The 17444-nt window shown below is 44.4% G+C and overlaps 1 protein-coding gene across 2 annotated transcripts in view; it reads left to right on the plus strand.

Annotated features, from left to right (window-relative positions):
• LOC117356829 (scavenger receptor cysteine-rich type 1 protein M130-like) overlaps positions 1-16174 on the plus strand; it is an 88204-nt gene extending 72030 nt beyond the window's left edge. The window contains exons 9-10 of one of the 2 annotated variants that reach the window (XM_033936574.1): positions 14088-14402; positions 15991-16174. In XM_033936574.1, coding sequence (XP_033792465.1) covers positions 14088-14402; positions 15991-16040 — 365 coding nt within the window. In that variant the 3' untranslated portion in view covers positions 16041-16174. The remainder of the gene's footprint in view (positions 1-14087; positions 14403-15990) is intronic. The other variant, XM_033936582.1, reaches the window with a different exon arrangement.
• The last annotated feature ends 1270 nt before the right edge of the window (positions 16175-17444 follow it).

A 17444-nucleotide genomic window follows, 5' to 3' on the forward strand; every position in this document is an offset into this window, starting at 1 on the left:
ACAATCATTTGAAAACAGACTAGTCATGACAACAAATAGGTTACAGTAGACAATAACAGAGCTTATTCTAGAGCCCAGACTGGTCATAGCGAATTATCTAATAAAGGAGATCGATTACCAACTAGTCACCTTCTTTGTTTGTTTTCTTTGCCAGTTCAGAATCATTTTCACGATCAAAATAATATTTCTTTTTTTCAATCTTTCCAATCTTGCGGATGTGGGAAGAAATTATACATAACATGCTGATCATTTGTCTGTCTGTCTGTCTGGGTGCATAATTACTCTCCAAATATTTAATGGAATGCGATCAAATGTGAAAAGCTAGGGAAAAAATTCATCAAATTTGAAAATGGGTCCGAGCAGGCTGTGGATTACAGAGAAATAACCTCCGCATAACAGGCCAGATCCATTTCAATGGGAGTAATTCCAGCTTCAATGTTTAAAAAGGAGACAGAGCAGCTTTTAAACTGAGATGTGGGGGAAAGCTGACAGTTGCCCGGGAGCAGATGGTTCAGTGTAAGGTTTCCTTGGAGGATACTCTTGAAACCAGATATTTAGGGGGAAGAAACTTGGCTGCTCAACGGTATGGACGGATAATCCATTGCTCTTCCCTCCCTGCACTTGATAACGATCATAATATATTATAAATACAGTGGTACCTTGGATTACGAGCATAATCTGTTCCAGGAGTATGCTTGTAATCCAAAATGCTCGTTTATTAAAGCGAGTTTCCCCATAGGAAATAATGGAAACTCGCTTTGATACGTTCCCCCCCCGAGGCCAGCAGCGCTGCTCCGCCCCCCGCTCGCAAAGACCCCCCCTCCACGCGAACCGGCCCCCCCGCCCGAACAACTTAAACTTACCCCCACGCCCCGCCCCCCCGTTTTGGCACCGGCACGCAGGCACAGATCGTGCCGGTGCCTAGAAGATCTTCTGGCTTCTGCCTGCCTTGAGCATGCATCTGCACATGCTCAAGGGCTTCTAATTCTCCCTCTCGCTGGGGCGGGGGGGTAAGTTTAAGTTGTTCGCGCGGGGGGGGGGGCCGGTTCGCGCGGGGGGTGCCGGTTTGAGCAAGGGGGCCTTTGCGAGCGGGGGGGGGAGCGATGCCAACACTGCTCGTCTTGCAAAACACTCGCAAACCGGGTTACTCGCAAACCGAGGTTTGATTGTAACTTAAAATCTTACAAAAATAGGTAAAGAAGAAGCAATCAAAATTAGAAACAGCTTTTGTGGCAGCGGGAAGTAGCGAAAAGATCAAAAACAGATCCTCCAACTCCCTCAAAGATACCACTGCCACAAGATGCTGAGGAAATAAACAATCCAATTATGGTTGAATTAAAGAAAATACAGGAGCTGATACAAGGTAATACAGAGAAACATACTTCAATCCAGAAGGAAGTTTTCAATCTGTCACAAAAACTGTCAGTTTGCAGTGGATGTACAGATCAGCTGGAACAACATGTTTCTGTGATAGAAGATGATGTAAACAAATACCAAGCAGACTGGAAGGTTATAAATAGACTAATTAAAGAGCTGGAAGATACAAATAATAGGAGTAGGCGAAATAACATCCGATTGCTGGGTCTGCCAGAAGATGTGGAGGGCACAAGTCAATTTATAGATGAATTCATTCCTAAAATACTTTTGCTAAAATTTACTTTTCCTTTGGAGGTGGAGAGAGCACATCGAATTCCAAGCCGTTCTCAAATAAACAAGCAGGTCCTAGACCACTAATTTTCAAACTCTTACATTACCAACAAGTGAAGGAAATCCTTTCTGCAGCAAAACAAGTGAAAGAAAGTTGTGAGAAAATTGAGAATAGTGCAGAATACAGCTGTTCGCCTGATATTTGGGCTGAAGAAAAGCGAACATATCATTCCTTAATAGAGATTATTACACTGGCTACCAGTGGAAGCACGAGTAATATTTAAATTTTCATGCCTTTGTTTTAAGTTGGTTTGGGGATTTGCCCTTACCTACCTCTTATCCCATTTCGTGCTACATAACCCTGTGAGGTTAACCAGGAACTGTAATTTATTTGCATACCCGAAGATTTTAGGCTGTAAATGTAGGTCTTTCTTAGACAGGATGCTCACATTTCAAGCAAGCAAACAGCAGTCCTGGTTGGGTAACTACATTAGTGGAGCCATGCTGTCTTACGGCGCCTTCTGAAAAGAAATTAAGACAGTATTGTTTAATAAATTTATCTCTTAATTCAAGGTTTTATTCTTAACATAATAATTTTATTGTATTAACATAAATTTTTTTTGTCTTTTTTTAGTTAACATGCTGTATTTTTACCATTAGTATTTTGTATTTTGCTGATTGTCCAGTTTTTCTCTTTTGTGTAAACCGCCTAGAATTATTTTGATTGAGGTGGTATAGAAAAATAAAGTTATGCTATGTTATGTAAGTGGCAGGAAAATAAAATTTCATTATTCCCAGACTTTGCAAAGCAAACTGAATCTTTGAGGAAACAGTTCCACAATTCAGGCAGATGGGTGCTAAATATGGGTTGATGTACCGAGCAGTGATGAGAGTGACTTATAATAATAAAACATCCAATTTCGATGATCCTAAAGATCTTCAAGAATTCATATCTCAACAGGATGATCAGATGAATTTAAAGTGGCTTTCTACAGCTTAGTCTGAGTTATATCAGTTGGTATGAAAAAAATAGGAAAGGTTTATATCGCTACAGATAAAATTTGTCAGTTGGTCTGTGAGAGTTCCAGGAAAGGAAGGAAAGTTTATACTACGTTACTGTTTTGTGGTTTTCATCTAACTTTTTACATAAAGATGGATAATTTTGGGGAAGGAATGGACAATTACTTCTTCCTGGATTGTCAATCTTATGTTAGTTCATTATAGTGGATCAGAAATGGAAGACAGTTTTGTTTTTGTTTTTAACTTCCTGTTAAAGTTGACACCTTTCTTAGATGGTTACTATGGCGACGGATTCAAACAGAGGCTTCAAGAGAAGAGGAGAAGTCTAATGTATACAGCTGACACCTTTCTTAGATGGTTACTATGGCGATGGATTCAAACAGTGGCTTCGAGAGAAGAGGGGAAGTCTGATGTATACAGCTGACACCTTTCTTAGATGGTTACTATGGCGACGGATTCAAACAGAGGCTTCGAGAGAAGAGGGGAAATCTGATGTTTACAGCTGACACCTTTGTTAGATGGTTACTATGGCGACGGATTCAAACAGAGGCTTCGAGAGAAGAGGGGAAGTCTGACTTATACAGCCTCGTTCTCACTGGATTATCTGGAATCTGCTAGAAAATGTGTCATGCCTGCAACTTGTATAGTGACAGATAGGAAGGGTCAGATCTGTTAATCTGTATGGGCCAAGGAAGATAAGGAAACTGACGTGTTCCATTTAATTGATATGGTGCTATTATTAAATTAATAGAAATGTAATGATTAATTTATTCTTCTACAAGTAATCGGTTAATATTTAATTTAATGTTTGCTATTTGTTGAAAGTAATATAGCTGTAATATAAAATGAAAAGGGACTTTACATGAATTCGTCATATGGATTAGGTTGTTGTTTTTGTTTTTTTTAGTATATATGAATTATATTGAAAGATGCAGTCTGTTGAATATATTTGAAAATAATTTGTTTGAGAGTTGAAGATAATAATAATAATAATTTTATTTTTGTATACCGCCATACCCAGGGAGTTCTAGGCGGTTCACAACAAATAGATGAGTTACATACAGTGCAGTTGAAAAAGAAGTACATAACAAGTCAATCGAAGGGTCAAACTAGTTTACATTGACAATTTAAGTAAGGAAGGACTAATACAGAGCATATATGGTATTTACCGTAAAAGAGTTCAATAGAATTTGTGAGAAGGGGGAGCCAAGCATAATGTAAGAGAGGAGGGGACAGGGATCGTTGGGAGGGGGGGGGAAGAGGGGGAAAAAGTAAAGAAAGGTGGGCCGTGTTGAGGGGGGGAAGAGGAGGATTTGGTCTGATGCAGAGGAGGGAATTCGATCTGTTTTCTAATGAGGAGAGGGGGAGCATTAAGGATTTGGTCCATTGAAAAGTAGAGTTTTGAGCTTTTTTCTAAAGTGGAGGTATGAGGAGGCGTCAAGTATAATTTGGGCGAGCCATGAGTTTAGTTTGGCCGCTTGAAAAGAGAAGGTTCGTTCAAGGAATCTTTTAAGATGACATGCTTTCAGTGAGGGGAAAGCGAACATAGTTATTCTGCGGGAGCTCTTCGCTTAGATATAATTTTAATTAAGCGATTAATCAAATATAAATAAAACTTGAAACTTATTATAGTTCAGGTTGAAGTGGGGGTAAAGATAGTCAGGTGACATACCCCATACGGTTTTGTAGCAGATACAAGAGAACTTAAATAGGACCCTGGATTCGAATGTCAGCCAGTGCAACTTGTGGTAGAAGGGGGATATGTGTTCCCATTTCTTTAGACCGAAGATAAGGCGGATGGCGGTGTTTTGGACCAATCTCAGCTTTTTGGTGACTTTCTTGTAGGCGCCTAGATAAATGATGTTACAGTAGTCCAGGAAGCTAAGAATAGAAGCTTGGACCAGCAGACTAAAGGAGGTTTCGTTAAAGTATTTTTTAATGGTGCGGAGTTTCCAGAGTATCGAGATGCATTTTTTAAACACTAGGTCAGTATGTTTCTCTAGTGAGAGATGTTTGTCTAAGGTGACTCCTAGAATTTTTAAGGATTGCTCGATACAGTAGTCTAGGCCATTGATATGTATCACAGTTTCCTTGATTTTGTCGTTTGGGGATGCTAAGAAGAATTTAGTTTTTTCTGGGTTTAGCTTTAGCCTAAACGCTGTCATCCAAAGTTCGATCTGATTTAGGGTGAGAGATAGCGAGTTGAGTAGCTCTGAGGTAAGGTAGGAGAGCGGAATGATTATGGTGATATCATCTGCATAGATGAAGAATTTGAGATTCAAACTCTGCAGGAGGTTTCCTAGGGAGGCAAGGTAGATGTTAAATAGGGTGGGGGACAAGGGGGAGCCTTGTGGGACCCCACAGCGGTTGACCCAGCTGTAAGAGGTAGTGTCGTCCTTGAACACCTTGTAGGTTCTTGTTGTCAGGAATTCGTGGAACCAGTTGAGAACATGACCTGAGATTCCAATAGATGTTAGGCAGTCTAGTAGAGTGGCGTGGTCAACCAAGTCAAATGCGCTACTCAGATCGAGTTGCAATATAAGAGCGCTTGAGCCTTGGCTGAATAGTTGATAAAGGTAATCAAGCAGAGAGGCTAAAATTGTTTCAGTACTGTGGCCTGATCGGAAACTGGATTGATTGTCATGTAAGATATTGTGTTTTTCTAAGTATGTGGTGAGTTTGGTGTTTACTATCCCTTCTGCTATTTTGGTGACCAGGGGGATATTGGTGATTGGTCTAAAGTTGGATGCATTGTTAGATGGCTCTTTAGTGTTTTTCTTAATTGGCAAAATCATAATGTGCCCTTGTTCAACTGGGAACTTCCCAGAGGTTAGTAGAGAGTTGATCCAAGTCAGCATTTTGGCCTTAAAAAAGACAGGGGCCGATTTCATGACATTAGGGGGGCAGGTTTCTAGTCTGCAGTAGGAATTGGCATACTTATTGTAGTAATTACTGAAAGTTTGCCAGTCTATGGGTGAGAATGTGTTCCAGAATAGATCGGCTCTCTAGAATTGTCTTAATCTAGAAGAATGGGGTAACACCAGTGCGGTTATGTTGGGTCAGTGAGGGAGGACCTTAGTTTTTGTATTTTGGAGATGAAGAAGTCCGCCATGCAGTTTGCAGTTAGGGAGGGCTCTTCGGGTGTGTCGATAAATGTTTCTATATTGTATAGATCATTTACCAGCTTAAAAAGGTTGCTACTGTTGGTTGAGATGTTGCCGATTTTGAGGGCATAGAAGTTTTTACGTTTTTCTTTGGTCTGAGTTTTGTAGATTTTTAATTTTTGTCTCCAAGCGATTCTGTGCTCTTGTGACCCTGATTTTAGCCAAAGTCTTTTCGATTTTCTTAGGTCTCTCTTTAGCAATAGCAGTTCCGTGTCAAACCAGCCCTCTAGGTTTTTAAGTCTCTTTCTGCGGGTTTTAATGGGAGCCATTCTATTTAGGATATTGGTGCTATCATTAATCCAGGAGTTCATGAATTGATCGGTTTGTATGTTTTGATCTGATATGATCTCATAGTGAGACCAGAATTCTACGGGATTTATTTTACCTCTGCTAGTATGGAATTTTTTATTTCTCGTTTTTGGGTTATTATTATTTGTTGGGCTTGTGGTTTTTAGTTGGCAATCGAGTTCAAAATTGCAGAGGCTGTGATCCGACCATAGAGAGTCGGTCCAGTGTTCTTGTTTCCAGAATATTTTGGGGTTAGGTAGCTCTCTTGAGGAGAAAGTGACTAAATCTAATTGATGGCCTCTTTGGTGGGTTTTAATTGGTGGAGGTTTGAGGTACCCTAGTGAAGAGATGAGTGACCAGAGTTCTATGGTTTCAGATTGGTCTATTTTTTCCAGGTGGATATTGATATCTCCACAAAGTAGGTTGTAAGGGCTAGATAGAGAGTTAGTTAGTAAAAATTCGGAGAAGTCATCCTTGGCAAGGTTCCATTTTTTTGGAGGAATGTAAAACAGAGTTATTGTTAGTGCAGCCGCTAGGGATTTGGACGATAGTGAGAATGAAAGAATTTCTAGGTTTGGAGTGGATTTTGAGCTTAGAATAGAGCAGTGTAGGTTGTCTTTGAAGATTATGGCTAGGCCTCCCCCCCTGCCCCAAGTTCTAGCCAGCGATAAAATTTTGAAGCCTGGGGGAAGGCAGTCTTGGATAATAATATCGTTATCGGATAGTAGCCATGTTTCTGTAAATAGAGCGAAGTCAGGGTTGGTTTCTTTCAGCCAGTCCTTAATAAGTAAGGCCTTGTTTCTCATAGATCTTATATTTAGGTAAAAGCCATGTAGGTTCTGGTAGTTGGCCGGATCAATTGGATAGATGTGTGAGTAAGTTAGTTTTTTTAGTGATCATTGTTTTTTTATGTATGGTTTGGTCGGTCTGGGTAGGGGTGGTAGAACTGGTATTGGGAAGGGGCCTGCATCAGAGTAGTCATATAAGGTGCGGTGAGAGATTGTAGGGGTGCTAGTTTTAACCGCACGGAATGTGGAATTAAGGACAGGGATAGGGGTTAGGGTGAGAGAGTTGATTAGGCAAATTCTGAACCAGATCAGATAGAGTAGGAATAGTGGTAGCCACGGTTGGGAGTTGGAGTGGGCCATGATGCAGATTTTATATAAGAAGTTGGGAGGAGAGGAACACCGTCCAGCAGACGTAGGGTTGGGGTGACAAGAAACTGTCTAGCCGAAGGGGGATGAATGGCTAGAGATATCTTGGAAATGATAGGCAGTCATGTTTATAGTATTATTTCTATCTTTTAAAAAGATATTAGATTTTTAAGTTATAGAATTTATTTGACTAAATTTTATTAGCTATATATATATATATCCAGAAATCAATGTAAAATAATATCATTTTATTGTAATTTTTAAATTTAATTATATGTATTAGGTTTATTTATTTTATTTAGTTTGGGCTAAACAAATTGTTGAATAATTCTAGTAATAGTATTGTGTATCGAGTACCTTGTGGGAGGAGGGGGATTATGAGTCTACCAATCGAGTTTACCATGTGTTTTTTCAATGGGGGGTTAAGGGTGGGGTAGGGCTGGGTCTTATGGGGTTTGAAAACTGGAAGTGTATTAAAAAAAACAAAGATTGGATTGTAAGAAATTTAGGGGTCCTTTTATCAAGGCGCAGTAGGGTTTAACGCGCAGAATACTGCACGTTAAACCACCTGCCACGCTAGTTGCTAATGCCTCCATAGTTTATTTGCTTGCTGCGGGGATTAGCGTGTGATGAAATGTCTGACATGCTAACCCCGCTAGCGCGGCTTGATAAAAGGACCCCTTAGTGTATTCATACTATAATGAATATAAAACATTTTTCATTAAATGCTAATGGACTTAACCATCCCATAAAAAGGAAAAAATTACTTACTTTCCTAAAAAAACAACAGACATATGTTTATTTTATACAGGAAACCCATCTGTCGTAAGTAGAATCTGCTAAATTGAAAGGAGGGTAGATCAGTGAATGTTTCTTTGCTCCAACTGTAGGGAAAAAAGCTGGTGTGACAATTCTGGTGAACAAAAAGTTATCATCAACTTTTGATAACTGTCATGTAGACCCAATGGGTAGATGGATATATAGTAATATGAATTGTGGGGGAAATAACTTTACTATCTTTAATGTATATGCAACAAATTGGAATCAAGCTGAATTTTTTAAAGAGATTCAACAAATTATTCTATCACTTAAGGACCAGGTGGACTCTGGTTAGAAAGGGTTTATCCCAGGACAAGCAGGTAGCATATTCCCTACACATGGGTGACATCATCAACGAAGCCCCCTAGCGGACGTTCTCGCAAGCAGACTTGCTTGAAGATCTTCAAGCTTGTGAGTGTACCGCGCATGCGCGAGTGCCCCTCCCGCCCGACTCGGCATGCGTCTCCTCAGGGTGGCCTCAGTTCTAAGTTTTCCGCGGAGCCAGAAGCCTTGCTCCCTTGCTCTGTGCAAATTCATAGTGCCTCTTTGCACCACGGCTTGCTTTTTTGTTTTCGAGCGTGTCTTTGTTTTGTCTAGTTCCTTCCTATTTTTTTCCGACCAGGTGGTCAGTTTTTGTCAAGCCGCCTGGCCTCGTGGGGCCGCGGCAGTATTTTTTCCTTTGTCCCGGCCTCTGACCGGGTTTAAGAACTGCACTAAGTGCAACCGGGTGATCTCCATCACCGACCCCCATCGTTGGTGTGTGGAGTGCCTGGGTACTGATCATCGAGCTGAGTCTTGCCCGCGTTGTACTACCCTTCAACTTGGGGCTCTTCGTCAGCGTGTGGCCAAGATTCTTAAACTTTTTGGCACCCTGGAAACCAAGGGAATGGCCTCGGCCTCGGTTGTCGGGGCCTCGGCTTTGAAGGCCTCGACCTCGATGAAGTCGCCCTCGACCTCGGCTCCGCCTGTTACTCCGGCTTCCGGTAAGTCTCCTCTTCCTTCCTCAGGTTTGCCGGCGAAGAAGCCAACCTCGGAGTTTCTTGCGAGTGCCGCATCCTCGGCCTCTTCGAGACACCATACTAAGTGTGCCTCCTCAGGTAGGGAATACTCTTCCTCGAGGTCGCCCCCGAAGTTGCAACCCAACTCCAGCATCCTCTGGTTTCGGTGCCTATGTTTAAGGACATTCTTAAGGCTATCCTTACCATGCAGATTTCCTCTGTTCTGGGTCAACTGGCCCCGGCCTCAACCCGACCTCTGTCTGACCAGCCTGGGCATTCCCCCGTGGTTGCTCGGGGTCAGTCCCACAAATCTCGCCGCTTACCCTCAAGCGATTCTTCTTCTGATTCGAGGCATGAGACTTTATGGGTGTCCCGGGCGGGACCCCAGACTATGACTTCTACGTCTTTGAAGCCTATACCTTTGAAGCAGCAGACGACTTCCCCGCCTCATCAAGGCAGGTCCCCGTCCGCCCGTACCGTGGGGCCCCTTGTGGTCTCGTCATTGGGCACGGACCCAGTCTGTCTTCTTCCCTGCCGATCTCTTCGGGGCGGGGGCTTTCTGCTTCGGCACACGTCGGGGACTCATCTTTCACGCTGACCTCTCTGAAGCTTTGGATAGTGGTGCCTCGGACGCCGGGGTCCTCCCCGATTTATCTGCAGCGGGGCCATTCTTCGACGCCCCCGAGGCAATTCAGCAGAGCCTCCTGCTTATTATTCGAGGGAAGTTTCCCCCTCTTTCTCGGCTGCTCCGAGATCTTGGTCTACTTCATCTCCAGAGGATGAGTCTTCTTCTCGACCCTCCTCCTTTACCCGGTTTGTTTTGGACATGGGCCAGGCTCTTAAGCTTGATCTCCAATCCGAGTCCCGGTATACTCAGGAGTATTTGGCGGAGAAGGGGCTCCCTCATCCGCCCCGTGAAGCTTTGCTCTTGCCTTTGTATCAGGTGCTCTGGCAAACATTCCTCCGGAATCTGGAGACTCCTTATGCCGTCACTGCCATTCCATCCAAGATGGAGTACCGTTACCGGACGGTCCCGGTCAAGGGTTTTGAGACTGCGTAGCTTTCCCATCAGTCACTGGTGGTTGAATCTTCCTTGAAGAAATCTAACCCCTCCAAGGTCTATGCTGCTGTCCCTCCGGGCAGAGAAGGGCGTACGATGGACAAGTTCGAACTCCGTCTCTATCAGAACTCGATGATGGCAAACCGAGTTCTAAACTATAACTTTACCTTCACGTCCTACCTCAGGTACTGTGTGGACGCTTTCCTCTCGTTCCAGTCTGACGTGTCTGCTCCTTGTAGGCAGGAGTTCCGTCTTCTCCAGGAGACCCTTTCTCAGCTCCGTCTCTATATGTGTCAGGCGGCTTACGACGCCTTTGAGTTGTCCTGGAGGGTCATGGCCTTTGCAGTCGCCATGTGTCACCTGGCCTGGCTCCGGATTGTGGTCATGGATCCCAACCTCCAGAATCATCTGGCTAACCTCCCTTGTGTGGGGAATGAGCTGTTTGATGACTCCATTGAGGCTGCCACTAAACGCCTTTTGGAGCATGAGCGGTCTTTCACCTCCTTGGTGAGGCTCAAGCCGAAAACTCTGCAGGCTCATCAGTACAAGATTCCTCTTCTATGATATCTGCAGAAATCTACTCCTGCGTTCTCTCGCCCACCCCCGAGACGCCCACAGCAACAGCAGCAGCGTCCTCCTAAGACCCAGCTGCCCGCTCTGACGAAGCCTGAGCCATCTTTTTGACAATTCCAGTCTGAGTCTGCAGACTCTCTTCCTCCTGGAGCCCTCCCCCCTTCCCATCGGGGGATGCCGCCATCATTTCAATCCTCAGTGGGAGAAGCTTACCACAGACCTGTGGGTGCTTTCCATCGTCCGAGAGGGGTACTCCCTTCATTTCAATCGCGTACCCCTGGATCTTCCACCAGGAGAGTTTCCTTCTTCCAGGTCGCACCTTCCCCTTCTTCTGCGGGAAGCGCAGGCCCTCCTTCACCTCAGGGCGATCGAGGAGGTTCCTCCGGATCAGCTCAATACCCGGTTCTTTCTGGTCCCCAAAAAGACGGGAGACCTGCGTCCGATTCTGGACCTCAGGGCTCTGAACAAGTTTCTGGTCAAGAAAAAGTTCAGAATGCTCACTCTTCCTACGTTGTATCCCCTGATGGACGACGGGGACTGGCTGTGCTCTTTGGATCTCAAGGAGGCCTACACGTATGTCCTGATTCATCCGGCTTCTCGCCGGTATCTGAGATTCCGGATGGGGGATCTCCACCTCCAATACCGTGTTCTTCCCTTCGGTCTGGCTGCCTCCCCGAGGGTGTTCACTAAGTGCCTGGTATTGGTGGCCACGGCCCTTCGCCTGCAGGGGCTTCAGGTGTTTCCCTACTTCGACGATTGACTCATCAAAGCGTCATCCCGCCAGGCGGTTCTGAGGGCGACGAATCAGACTATTTTGCTCCTTCAAAGTCTTGGATTCGAGGTGAATTTTCCCAAGTCTCAGCTGTGTCCGTCTCAGTCCCTCGAGTTTATTGGGGCGGTGCTGGACACTTGTCATCTTCGCTCCTTCTTGCCTCGACCTCATCAGGAGGCCCTTATCCATCTTTGTCAAAAGGTGGCTTTCCTGTTCTTGCTCCCGGCCCATCTGATGATGGTCTTGCTCGGCAACATGGCCTCCACGGTTCATGTGACTCCTTTGAAACAGTCTCTCCATTGGTGGATGCTCTCTACCAATCTTTCCAGAGGTTTTCTGTTTCACGCTCCTCCTCTGCAGAAGGTTCTCACGACGGACTCGTCGGCCTGTGCTTGGCGGGGCTCATCTGGATGGTCTTTGCACCCAGGGGCTTTGGTCCAGGGCAGGCGTCTCTGTCACATCAATCTGCTGGAGCTCAGAGAAGAGTTCAACGCACGGACAACCAGGCCACCATGTATTATATCAACAAACAGGGGGGCACGGGATCTCTCTCCCTGTGCCAGGAGGCGATGTGGCTTTGGGACTGGGCGATCCGCCGCAACATCTTTCTCAGGGCGGTCTACATTCAGGGCCACCAGAACTGCCTGACGGAGAAATTGAGCCGCCTTCTGCAGCCTCACGAATGGTCAATTCATTCCTCGACTCCGGATGTCGATCTGTTTGCATCCCCCCTCAATCACAAGTTGCCTTGTTTCTGCTCCAGGGACTACACCCTGCACCAGAGCGAGGCGGATGCCTTCCTTCTGGATTGGACGGACCTTTTTCTGTATGCGTTCCATCCATTCCCTCTGATTCTGAAGATTCTCGTCATGCTCAAGTCAACTCACACCACCATGATTCTGATTGCTCCTCGGTGGCCCAGACAACCGTGGTTCTCCCTTCTGCTGCAACTCCACTGAGGGAGCCTCTTCTTCTGCCTGTTTTTCCTTCGCTGCTTACGCAGAGTCGGGGATCTCTGCTTCATTCCGACCTGCAGTCTCTTCACTTAATAGCTTGGTTCCTCGAGACTTGATGGCCTCTTTCCAGTTGTCTCAGTCGGTCCTGGATGTTCTTGAGGTATCTCGGAAGGAGTCCACTCGCCAATGTTACCATCAGAAGTGGACCCGTTTTTCTTCTTGGTGTCCTACGCAGCGTCAGGATCCGCAAACTGCATCCTTGTCTTCTGTGCTGGATTATCTGTTGCACTTATCTGGTGCTGGTCTCAAATCCACATCAATTCGAGTCCACCTCAGTGCCATTGCTGTTTTTCATCAGCCGATCGACTGGAAGCCTCTCTCTGTTCATCCTGTGGTTTCCCGGTTCATGAAGGGTCTGTTCCACATTCATCCCCCTCTTAAGCCTCCACCTGTGGTTTGGGACCTTAACATGGTTCTTTCTCTTTTGATGAAGCCTCCGTTTGAGCCGCTTGCACCATGGAGTGATATAGAGGAATTATAACTTTCTTAGTCTTGTTAACCATCCCTTTTTTAAATAATTCCTAGCATCCTATTTACTTATTTAACCGCTACCACACATTGGGCAGAAGGTTTCATCGTATTGTCTACGATGACACCCAGATCCTTTTCTTGGGCGCTAATCCCCAAGGTGGATCCTAGCATCCGGTAACTGTGATTCAGGTTATTCTTCCCTATGGGCATCACTTTGCATTTGTCCACATTAAATTTCATCTGCCACTTGGACGCCCAGTCTTCCAGTTTCCTAAGGTCTTCCTGCACAGTCAGCATGCGTTTTAACAACTTTGAACACTTTACTGTCATCTGCAAATTTAATCACCTCACTCATCATTCCAATTGCCAGATCATTTATAAATAAGTGAAATAGCACCGGTCCCAGCACAGACCCCTGTGGCACTCCCCTGTTTACTCTCCTCCATTGAGATAAATGACCATTTAACCCTACCCTCTGTTTTCTTTCCATTCAAATTATTCTGCCCCTTTCCCCTCCAGGTCAGGATAATAAGGGAGCCAGGATGATGTCTACATGTTAAGAAAAATAAATACACACATACTAAGTCCCTGATGGAAACAGAGACAGGACTGGCGTAAAGGGAACAGTATTTCTGAACATTATTACAATATACTGGGACACAAAAGAAGTACTGGTTGATGTTCTCTTAGGCTTCCGCGTCTGGCGTCATGATTGTAGCAGGTTTCCGGGTCTTGCCATTTCTGCGTAGAAAGAACCAACGTTTCAGCCATCATGCTGTGGCTTTCTTCAGGGTATGATCGAACCACATAGCATTCTTAATGGTTGCTATGTACAATACAGATCTCAGCATACCCTGAAGAAAGCCACAGCAAGATGGCTGAAACGTCGGTTCTTTCTACACAGACGCGGCAAGACCCAGAAACCTGCTCCAATCAAGTACTGGTTGAATACAGAACATATGCGCCCTCTAAACCATACACAGTCACTGGATCTGTACTGGCTCAGCAGGCGTGCCATTTACCATCAGGGAAAATAATTGCTGTTCCCTTATGGCTACTATAGATATGGTGACTTCTGAACAGATTCTTGTCTTTTTTTTCTTAGGAGTTTCCGGTGTGAAGCTGGTGGACGGAGCGAGTTCCTGTGCTGGAAGAGTAGAGGTTAAGTTCAATAATACCTGGGGCACCGTCTGTGACTATAACTGGGGCATAGAGGATGCCACAGTGGTGTGTAGAGAGCTGGGATGTGGATCTGCCGTGGAGGCAGTGCACGGTGCTCATTTCAAAGCTGGTTCTGGTCCAGTTTGGTTGAAGACTGTTTTCTGCAGCGGAAATGAAACTCAGATTTCTCAGTGTGGATCTGTGATGTCCGAACACTATCCATGTGACCACAGCCAGGATGCTGGAGTCATCTGCTCAGGTAAAGACATTTTCTGCCAAAGAAATAGTAATTAATTAGATGATTTATTAGGATTTATTTACTTTTTTTTAAAAGCAGCATAGAGCCAGAATAAGTCAAACGTAGTCAATTACAGCCGGAAAAATATTCAAATTCTAAGATGCACCTCCGTTTGGAAAAGTGAAAAATATGATAAATAAATAAAATTTCTCAGTTCAAGGTTCAAAATACAACATTGCCATATGCAACAGAACAAGCTTGCTTTAGATCTGTTACTAGCAGTAACGTGGTGAGGGTGTGGCATTGGAGGTGGACCACCCCGGGTGCCATCTTGGTAGGGTGTTGGCACCTCTCCTCCTCTCTGCCCTCCCCACTCCTTCCCACCCCTCCCCTGTCCCTGCCACGCTCACACCTTCATTTCCCCCTGTATTTTCGGCTCTTCACAAGCGCAAACAGTAGCTCTAACCTGCTGCTTGCACTGGCCTAGGCTCTCCCTCTGATGCCACTTCCTGGTCCACAACCAGGAAATGACATCAGAGGGAGAACCGAGGCCGGTGCAGCCAACAAGTTGGAAATGCTGCTTATGCTGGGGAAGATCCTCCTCCCAAGGTGTATCCCTAACCAAAGGATATCACACAATGTAATACCTGCCAGCAATCCATCTCTGGAGTAGCTGCCACATACTGGATGCACACACTGAAAGGCTTCACCTAATTTGTTCATTTATGCAATTTTCTATACTATTCTCCCAAGGGAACTCAGAACAGTTTGTCTGTCCTGTCTGTCCTGGGGGGCTCCCAATCTATCTAATGTACCTGGGGCGATGGGGGGATTAAGTGACTCGCCCAGGGTCACAAGGAGCAGCGTGGGTTTGAACCCACAACCTCAGGGTGCTGAGGCTCTAGCTTTAACCACTGTGCCACACACTCCCCACTCTCCAAACAGGTTGAAAAATCAACGGTGAAAGCTAGAAGGATGCTAGGGTGCATAGGGAGAGGTATGACCAGTAAGAAAAAGGAGGTATTTTGTGTACGATTCTGGAGGCCGCACCTTAAAAAGATATAAAAAGGATGCAGTCAGAACAGAGAAAGGCTACTAAAATGGTGTGTGGTCTTCATGGGGACAGACTTAAAGATCTCAATCTGTATACTTTGGAGGAAAGGTAGGAGAGGGGAGATATGATAGAGATGTTTAAATACCTACGTAATATAAATGTACACGAGTCGAGTTGCTTTCATTTGAAAGGAAGCTCTGGAATGAGAGGGTATAGGATGAAGTTAAGAAGTGACAGGCTCTGGAGTAATCTGAGGAACTACTTTTTTACAGAAAGGGTGGTAGATGTGTGGAACAGTCTCCCGGAAGAGGTGGTGGAAACAGAGACTGTCTGATTTCAAGAAAGCCTGGGATAGGCACCTGGGATCTTTAGAGAAAGAGGAAGAATTAATGGTTACTGTGGATGGGCAGACTGGATGGGCCATTTGGCCTTTATCTGCCATCATGTTTCTATAGAAGCTTCCAATAAAGATACTTTATGTTGGATTGTATATGGATAAGTATATTAAAATATTTACATTACAAATAATTAACTAAACTTTATTTTTATTTTCAGGAGAAGAACAAGGAAGAGAAAGTGAAGAGACCAGCAAAGACGACCATTAAGTGTAGAAGAAAAGATTTGTGTTATGAAAACAGATTGTATTAAGAATGATACATTTATCTTTAGGAACCATTTTTTATACTTCCAAATCAAATAACAGCTTGTATACTTCAATAAAATAAGGAAATCCAAATGATAATAATGTTTATTTGAAATCAAAAAAGGATTAAGATGTCAGTGAGAGGATGAATTCACTGCCACTGTAATTGTTACTCATAATCTCATAAATTGGTTAAAACAGTTTGAAAAATATTCAAAAATGATAAAAGTTGCAAAACCTAAATTCCTTAAACAGGAAATACAAACATATGAAAGATATCAACACAATTAGCAACTATTAATTCATGGAAAACTCTGCCAAAAATGTGTTCTCCACAAGATGACAAGTTGCAAACTCAATAAATCTGAGAGGAAAAAGCCTCAATGAGCTCAAATTGCTTAAAGTCACTGGTTCAGTTATTATCATTGGCATAAAAAAATCTCTACATACCCCTTAGCATTTTTAAGCAATTAGTTTTGGCCAGGTACTAGTGACCTGGATTGGCCACCGTGAGAACGGGCTACTGGGCTTGATGGACCATGGTCTGACCCAGGAAGGCGATTCTTATGTCCTTATGTTACTCAAATATAAACCATGATTTTGGGGCCAATAATTAGGGGTCTTGGATTATATTTGAGTCTATGCTTGATTACTTGAGTAACCAGTTAAAAAAATATCAAAATTTAAACCTACCTGGGGATCTGGCTGTGGGGGCTGGAGTTATGGGTTAGGGGCAGGCTCGACATGTGTAGCAGACAGCCGATTCCTCTTAGCGGCTGCCATAGTGGTCATCCATGCGGTTTGATGGCCGTCAGGACGAGTGAGGAATCAGCGGTGCATATTAATTGACATCCATCCCAGTCCCACTAAACCATCTGGCAATAATGAAGACAGACGCCCCCCTCTGAAGTGACTTCCTGTTTTTGAGGGGCAGGATTAAGACCGGCAGAGCCTATAGCGACATAAGGCATCGCGGCTTCTGTGTTCATTATTACCTTCCAGTTTACGAGGGGATGCTAAATAGTTCTCAGCCTAACCAAGAAGAGAATGACATGGATATGGTTCAATCTATAACCTGAAACAACGTCAAAATAGAGAATCTCATTTCTACTACAGTGGCAAAATAACACTGTATTTAGGAAGTTGGTTGGCTGGATTGAGAACTTTTCAGCACCACCTCGTAGCGGGAACGGAGCCAAAGGCAGGGCTGATGACAGCTGAGTGCTGGAAGAGACAAAGGGTAAAAGGGAGAGAGATCTTGGATGGAAGTGGAAAGAGAGAGAATTGAGGTGTTGGATGAAAGAGGGGGGAGGATATGCTGGATGGAGGGGGCAAGAGAGGAGATACTGGTTAGAAGAATGAAACA

This window comes from Geotrypetes seraphini, chromosome 1, assembly GCF_902459505.1.
Source record: "Geotrypetes seraphini chromosome 1, aGeoSer1.1, whole genome shotgun sequence".
Taxonomy (NCBI): Eukaryota; Metazoa; Chordata; class Amphibia; order Gymnophiona; family Dermophiidae; genus Geotrypetes; species Geotrypetes seraphini.